Below are 8846 nucleotides of genomic sequence, written 5' to 3' on the forward strand. Positions count from 1 at the left end.
AAGGCTACACTGTATGAAGCCTAACCCGTATAACCTTATTATACGCATGTTCAAGGTGTGCAGGCTTCATCTGCCAGAGCAAGGCAGGGCTTTTTTTAGGAAGTGGCTGAAATGAAGCTAGAGGAACCTTGTTATCTAGAGATGTTGGTGACAGGCAACACCAGGGGACAGAGTGATAAGGGGCACTTGTTCTCCCAGTAGACACACTCTTCCCTCTCAGTTGATCAGTCTCACTCTCTCCTTTCCTTCAGATTTCATCTCACTGTTCTCCACCATACTTGCCATCACTCGTTTGTTCACTTTTAACACTTCCTCTTCCTCGTTTGACAATAATTTCCTGTTCCATTTCAGCTATAAGAACATGTGCAACAGCCAGTGTCACTCGTTGTCCTCGTTGACTACACCAAGTCCTACATGAATACAGCTCATTTTCAGACTTTGCTCAACCAAACGTTAAAATGTGTGAATTTGGAGTCTGATATTCTGCTTCCAGCATATCAGGCAGACTTGATTTTGGGACATTTGACACTCAGCATTGTGTTAAGTCTACCAAGAGTGGTGCAGTGACCAAAAAAATATTCAGCTGCTGGGGGGATAACAATGCCATTTGGATGCAATAGGTCACAGGAGAGTGGGAAAATGTATTCAAGCTAATGCAAAGGCTAAAAAAAATGCAAATAACGTCTCAATGCAAAAAAGGAAAGCAATTCAGGGCTCAGATCTCAAATTTCAGCCCTTGAGGCACATGGACTGGTATAAGCATACCCCCTCTTTTAGATAAAGATGCATGTAAAGTACAATGCAGGGAAACTGAAGACTGAAGAAAGTGGACAGAATGGTGCATATAATGTCTCTTCAGACAAACTCAGCATTGTTTACAACCACAGTTTTTATATTCATCTCAGAGTCTTTGTCAGGGGCTGGATTCACTCAGCTGTCATGCAGATGCCTCTATTGTCATCACATGACATGTAAACTCAAGTAGGTTATGAAGACTGTAAGCTCTAACCAGATGTTCATGACAAAAATAGTAGTTTGACTTTGAGTCAAGATTGTTTTTCCATGGCTTAATGGTGTAACTGGGGTGTTAATGTTGTATGTCGTAATCAACAGTGGTGAAAGACGTAGTGGGTATATTAGAGGTACCAATACAGCATTGTAGAAATACTCCATAACAAGTACAAAAAACAAAAAAAACTCACTAAAAATCCCCAGTAGCAGTACAGAGTTCTTAGCAGCAAAGTGTAGTACTGGAAGTACCAGTACAGTTAAATCTAGTTATATATATCTATATTTATATCATATATATATATATATATATATATATATATATATATCATATGGCATCATTAGATTATCAGTACTGAAGCATCAGCGTGTGTACCCAGCTTGTTGCTGCTGTAGCTGCTGGATGCAGAGCTAATTTGAACTACTTTACTGCATACAGCCTTTTATACAGTGACACCAGATAAATCTGAGGCTTAATCAAATGATTGATGTGAGGGGAAAGAAGAAAATGCACCAGTGTATCTTCAGTTTTTAAACTGTCTGGGAGTTTTTGGTAAGACATTTAAACATTTATGAAAATGAAACAATGTAAGATGTTTAGTGTCTGAAAATGTGACCTTGACTACTAGCCAGAATGGTTAAAATACCACTAGTTTAATCTTTAACAATGCTTTGTATTTTAAAGGCTCTTTATTAAATTCATAAACTTCATAATAATTCATAATAATACAAAATTTAAACTAGTAAATAAAGCTATCAAATGAATGTAGTAGAGTAGATAGTAGCAGAAAGTGGTAATAGTTTAGAAGTACTCAAAATTAGGTCTCCACCGACACATCAACCTCATCGATTGCATAAATACATTGATTTGACTTTTCCACCACTAGGCCACAGACCTTTAAATGTCACCTTGTCTCATTTTCTTCACACAATGCCTTCGAGTCTATATAAAAAAGCCAAAAATGCCACTATTGATAAAAAAATCAAACCTAAAACTTTCCAATATGAAGAACAACCCCTGAGGCTCATGGTATAATTTCATCACGTGGTGTTGGTTTGGTGCGATGACATGGCATTTTCCTTGAGTTCCTATATAATTAATCGGACAGATGTCAGTTTTTCACTAAACCATTGAGTTCGATGGATGCAAAGGTCCTACAAATCCAATACTGTCAGAAAGCACATCTTGCAAGATCACCAGCAATGACTTAATTCAACTGCAGACACTGTATTAAAGGTATAACTCTCTCTGCTGTTAACAGATCTCTTAAACTAATCCCGTATAGAGTTCTATATATCTACATTGCTGCTGATGTGTTGGTGTGTCCAGAGATGGATAACCCCCCCCCCCCACACACACACACACATCTGCCTTATCACAGTGGTTATAGACCTTGCCTTATTCCGCTCCCTGACAGCTACCTTTAGAGCTAACTAATAGCCCTGCCACCCACCTTTAATTGGAAATCTATGGCTGCATTTATTTTAGAGTACAGCTGACAAGCGCAAGTCTCCACGCTTATGTATTATCAAACTGCAAACAATCAATTACCAGTGGACGGGGGCCTGATATTTCATGGGCGGTGCCTTTATCAATACGTAAGCAGGCTGAGAGGACAGGGCCGAAGAAGAGGGAGTGGGGAGCAGATGGTAGAGTGCATCGGATGAAAGCTGTTCTTTAGCCAGGTTGTACCAAGAAGCATTGCCTTATTACATGCTGGTGGTGTGTGAGAGGGCAGGAGACAAGGGCTCTTAGGCGCATCCTGTTGGATTTAAGGATCTATTCTTTTATCATGTAAGGAGGAACTGATCCCATGAAAGCAGCTGCTGAAATATGTACCATCATCTTGTGTAATAAGTAGATTCATACTGTTTCCTGAAAATGGGAAAAAAGAACAAAACTACTGATTCTCAACCAGGAGTCATATATAGCTTGAATCTAGGTGCCCTCTGCAATTGAAAAAACTAAAAATTATATAGCTAACCTACAGAATAATCCAACCGTTAAAAAGCTGTTGGTTACTGGCAAAATCTAGCTAGCTAATCGGAATGCATAAATGAAAATGTTTTGTACCCTGGAAGACTTCCCTTGCCCACAACATTTCTGTGGGCGAAAGTTGTTCCAAGGTTGCTATGTTGGGAGTTGATTTGCAAAAGATTTAGCAATGATCTGACAGGCCGATTAAATCCTTTGGATGGGCTTTATGCTGTGGTTTGATTTTGTTTACAACAAAATGGCTCTGATTGGTTGTAGGACTATCCAATTGCGTGTCAGAGGAATTTTTGGTTGAAACACGCCACGTATGAAATCCATATGTGTTACTAGCCTGGCTACACCAGTCTAACGGTTTAACTCAATTAAAAGGAAATTGATAACATGGATTTTTAAGAGTATTGGATAAACGTTTGAAACATTCAGCCTTTTCCACTCCAAGTGTAATACAACTATTTGTCTAATATAATCTGAACTGTGGTGTTGATGAAAGACGTTTGAGATAATTGTAGAGGACCTTTCGGCAACACCGAGCAAAAACATGGGAACCATTGATCACCATATTACAAGCTGTTAGAAAGGCCATGGTGTGCATAATCGTAAGTATTCTACATTCACTGATGACGATTCACAAGGTCACCTGTGCCTCAGTGCTGTCACGGGGAAAGATCAGTCAGTGCTTCGGCTGAACTTTGTGATTTAATGCGCTGTGGATAGGGACACTGACCTGCTGCATGTAGTGTGTGTGCTTGTGAAGCTGTATATGCCTGCATTTGTATGAGAGTGAGTGTGTGTCTAGGACTTCGGTGATTTAAAGCTGTGCGTTCAGGGGGCAGTTAATCAGGAGGTAGTGTCACTGTGAGAAGGGCTTATGAATGTGTTGCCCTCTCCCTGGGAAACGGGATACAGAACCAAGACTGTACTCTGATTATGAACGCATTAAATCAGTCCTTCCAATCTGCCCTACACCCTGATGCATCTCTCTCCATCTTCACATATCCTCATTTATCCTTTGTTTCCGTGCAAAAGAACGCAGATGCCCTTTTCCGAAGAGTCTGTTTGTCATCACTCATTTTATTGCAAATTGAAAATTCAGTAACACTTTGTACTTTTGCTGCACCTAACTCAGACACAAAGTGTCTTCCAGTGCCATATTCATTCTCCATCAATGATTCAACCGCAAAGCATGGGCAAAGACATGCCTAACTATAGGTCATCATTTAAATTTTTCTTTCTTTTTTTTGTTCTTTGACATGCAGTTCATCAACAGGGGCATTCACGTTTGTCAGCCAACATGAGGCTTTTGAGAGGGGATTGATGGTGAGTGATGAATTAGCATAGTAATTGATAATTACTCCAAGATCAGCGGGGCCATTGTTTCTTAGACGGCTCAACATGTTCTCCCTCAGGTTTAGGTCAGTTCTAGAAGGAGAAATATAATTGAGTGCCTTGTGGCTTAATTAACGAGCTTGCACTAATTACAGGAAAATGAATGCGTAAGGGGGCCACACACATATATGTGCATGCACTCACCAATTTAATTCGGTCACCTTTGAACACAAGCCACTTTGGGTCAGATACATGTGATGAGAGTATTGTTGTTGATGACACATAATTGTTGATACATGACAATATGATATCTGATTGGATACAACGTGATTATGAAGTAATACCGGAAAATACAAGCCTCACAACTTTTTCTCTGTTTCATATGTCTCTAAATTCCCTTTATTTAGGTTGACAGAATAAGCAAAATGGAGTTTGAGTAAATCTGGAACTACACTCAAAAAAATCATTTGTTCGCAGAACGTAATAAAATTATGGAAATAATTTCCACCTAAACAAAATGCTTTAATTTAGCCAGAAACAATTTTGTCGAGTGACCTAAATATAAATATGTTGGATCAACATGATGCATTTGTGTTACTATGACTTAATTACTAGGATTATGTCCAACTAGATTTGCAAGGGTAAATGTTACATACTAACATATTTTTGTTGGGCCATTTAAACTAGTATGATATAATTACGAGTTACTTAATTTAAATGGGTAGTTGCAACCATTATTTTAAATACAGTTACATTAATTAATTGTGCTGAGTCAACAAAACCATAATTATTAATAAAATAAATAATTTAACAGTATTTTTATATTCCACAATTTATACAAATGTCAACCTAAATTCCCCAAGCTGGTGTCAAGTTTTGGAAAAGAAAAACACGAAGCAAACTGGATTTGTTGGAATAACACTTTACCAGAAATGGCAAAACTCACTTTCAAGCAATTGGCTGAAAACATGTTGCTGTGAAAATACAAACAATTTCAAATTTCAAGTGTAAACCACTTAAACAACCAGTATTAGGTGTCTATATTTGGAGCTTTCTGATGACCAAAAAACAAATCAAAGCTGGTTATGAAGCTATATGCAGAATACGGTCCTGGCAACTGTGTGCAAAGAAAAATGTTAAATACAGCATTGTGCATCATCTCAAGTTTCAAAAGAAAACTTTGTTGTTTGACAACACTTTTTTTTTCCTTCCCTTGTTTAAAGAAACACTTCTAAACATTATTCTCCTCTAACCTCCAAATATCAACAGTTTAAAGTATCAAAACACATTAACAACAGCTTATCATATTTGAAGGTAAATGCCTGAAAGGCTTCAAATAGAGTCACTGCTACCTGAACAGTAGTTTACTCTAATGAGGATGACTAACGTGCAAGTAGTGTTTTCAGTGTTTGAATTTTTTTTGAGAGTCGGTTTCCATCAAGCTCCATGATAAGCTTCTGCAAAGCTTCGAAGGTGTATCGCAGCTCTGGTGGATAGCTGAGGTTGAGCGCGTATACAAGTGCGAACAACATTCCCACGGCAAGTGGTACGTTTCCGAGCTCATCCAGAACTTGCACGCCCTCCAGAATGATACCTACATCTTCCGGTCCATCTTTTGGCTCTGCATCTTCTTTGCGAATGACAAATATTCCAAATGTAGTCTTCATCATCGCAGCTTCACTGCTTTCACCATCTGTGTTCTTCACAGAAGAAAGGGGGGAAATAGAGGATATGCATGTCAAAATGGTACTGTAGTCCCATTTTTTAAACACACAAATTTCTGTAAAGCAGCTGTCACTTATCTTATGTGAAAGATTCTAGTATTACATTGTCTTTTCTTAACCCTCCTTTTGTCCTGGAACAAAGAAGAAGGGAGGAAGGAAGGAAGGATGGAAAGAAGGAAGAAAGAGAGAGAAAGGTGGAGGAGGGGAACTGATTGGGTCAAGAAAGGAAGGAAGGAAAGAATGGAGAAAGGAAGGAAAGAAGGATGGAGGAAAGGAGAAATAGAATCAAGGAAAGGAGAGAGGAAGGAGTGGGAGGGAGGGAGGGAGGGAGGGAAGGAGGGACAGAAGGAAGGGAGGAAGAAAGGAAGGAAATTAGAGACAGGAGGGATGGAGGGACAGAAAGATTTGAGGAAGAGAGGAAGGAAGGACCAGCCAAAACAGATTGGGTCAGTTTCACCCCAGAGGACAACAGGAGGGTTAAGTGTGTAACTGGGTTGTTTACAGATGTCAGAATTGGGACTGGAGAATAAAAACAAAATTACATACCATGTATTCTTTCACGAGGTTCTCTGGCTCTTCATTTAAGTAGACACACAGGGCTTTGATGATGCACTCTCTTCTGACATCAATGGCATCGGTCTGAGTGTGTAGGACAATAAAAAATTGACAACAAAAAGCAATTTTAAAATCAACAGGTAGAAAAGATTTCACAAACATTGAACAAACACTGAAATTAACTTTTTTTTTTTAATGTAAAAACTTGATTGATATTTTTATGATATGTGAACTTACATTATCCTTGGGTGGTTTGGTTTTATTTCCAAGCAAGACATTTATTCATGTGTCCCAGTAAACAGTAACTACCATTGTAATGTCAGTGGACATTGTCAAATGTGCCCGACGTTCGTATTTTATCAAATCATTCTTCAATCAAGTACATTACCCCCTCTCCATCTAGTTTTATTTACCTTCATCCCTCTTACATTTTCCCTTAAAATGTCAAGCATGACATAAATATTATGGCTGTTCAGTTTCTTTTTTTTATCCTCATACCTGGGTGATGGGTATCATGATGCTCTTGATCTTTCTTCCTTGACCGCCCCCTTTCTTGGAAAACACCTTCATCAGCTTTGCAGATAGAGCATCCAGTTGGGAGAAGAACTTTGGCAGCAAACTGACGGTTGTAATCCTCTTGAATTCAGCAGTTAGCTTAAATGAGAGAAGAAAAAAAAGGTACACAACACTGAATTACTTACTCATATTTGTTTGGCTTACACTAAATCACGAGCGCTCTGTATTTATTCACCCACCTCACGTACACAGAAGAGAGCCGGCCATTTGGTTTTGAAATCAGCAATCAAGGGTGCATCACGAATAACCTCTTGCCTTCTGTGTGCAAAGGTCTTCTCCATCATGGCCGCCACTGTGCCCTGATTGTTCCTTTTCTTTACTTCTAAAAGCAGGGTCTCTCTTATTTTTTCAAGTGTCTCTGCAGATTCACCAGATGGGTAGGTGGGGCAGTAATTTACTTCTGCTCTTCTGGGCTTCTTCACACCATAAGCAGGACTGCATTTGTCTGCAGGTTTATTTGTCAGCGAATTCAGTTCAACTTCTGGACATCCAAGCCGCTTGAGCTTCCTCCGGTAGTTAGCAAGTTTGTACTTTAAGCTCACCTTCCAGCCACCATATCCAGTGGCAGAGCCTGGCTCTTTCAAACATGGATGGGATGACACAAGGGCTTCAGCAACCTCTTCAAACTCACTGTCTGAGGGGTACACTTTGTACCGAACAATTTCCTCAGCTAAACTGTCAAGAATGGCAGTTTTAAGTCTAACATCTGGATCCAATAAAGTTCCACTTTCTTTGAATGCCGCATTGGCCTTGTCCAGCTGAAGCTGACAATCATATGGGAAACGGGGTACAACAAAAACAACAGGCCATCCAGAGGATCTTGAAGGGGTGGACTCAGGAGAAGACAGGATGTCTGTGTCACACAAGCTACTAAATGAAAGTGATGAGTCATCACCAGACCATGATGTGGCAGGAGTGGAGCAGGGTGGAGGTGGGGAGCCACCAGGCAGGGCAGAGGCAGCGGGAGCTGAATCAAAGACAAGCTTTAAGGTACTTTTGTCCTGGATCTCTAACACTGAAGTCAAGTTGGTGAATTCATTGCCAAACTCAGCATCCATAAATTGCAGCCTGAAGTGATCCTCTACCCCACACTGCCTCTTAATGTGCTGAACAAGTTCACCAATAGTCTCTGGGATTCCATCCTGCAGGATCAGTCTCTGGGAATCGTTTTCTCCAAGGATGACTCTGAGCTTCACTGGAGCAGCCATTTCATCAACAATCTGTGAATAAAAACAAAAACATATAAAGACATAAATATAAAAATATATTTGTACAAGAGTACTTATCTAAGGTTGAGACTTATTTTCATTGGCAGTTCAATTAACATTAAATTTTAAATCAAAACGTCATCATACCTTATACATGTATGTGTCTTTTCAATGTCACCATTCTGAGAGATCCAACAAAGTAGTCTGCCAGAGGGTAGTCATCTGCTAGGTCACTAAGCTCAATCAGATCTGTGTCTTTGGTTGGACATGACGTGAGCTCAAAAGCCCTGTAATGCTCACTATACCATCCACAAAGTCTCTTAACCATAAAAAACAGTCTCTCCTGAATAACAAAAACGTGAACAATCTGTCCAAAATCAGGAAGTCCACTTGTAGACCCATGAGCTATAATCATGTCCTTTTTAAAAGTTACACCTTTGGTTGACACAGATC

The 8846-nt window shown here is 39.5% G+C and overlaps 1 protein-coding gene across 1 annotated transcript; it reads right to left on the reverse strand.

Annotated features, from left to right (window-relative positions):
• Positions 1–4784: 4784 nt before the first annotated feature.
• LOC311501509 (uncharacterized protein) lies at positions 4785–8800 on the reverse strand. Its single transcript, XM_084563387.1, has 5 exons — positions 8541–8800; positions 7365–8405; positions 7108–7263; positions 6601–6693; positions 4785–6030 (listed from the first exon to the last, which is right to left on the reverse strand). Exons 1-5 carry the CDS (start codon positions 8547–8549, stop codon positions 5713–5715), a joined length of 1617 nt encoding a protein of 538 aa, XP_084419513.1. The 5' UTR covers positions 8550–8800; the 3' UTR covers positions 4785–5712.
• Positions 8801–8846: the final 46 nt, after the last annotated feature.

This window comes from Chelon labrosus (assembly GCF_963514085.1).
Source record: "Chelon labrosus genome assembly, chromosome: 16".
Taxonomy (NCBI): Eukaryota; Metazoa; Chordata; class Actinopteri; order Mugiliformes; family Mugilidae; genus Chelon; species Chelon labrosus.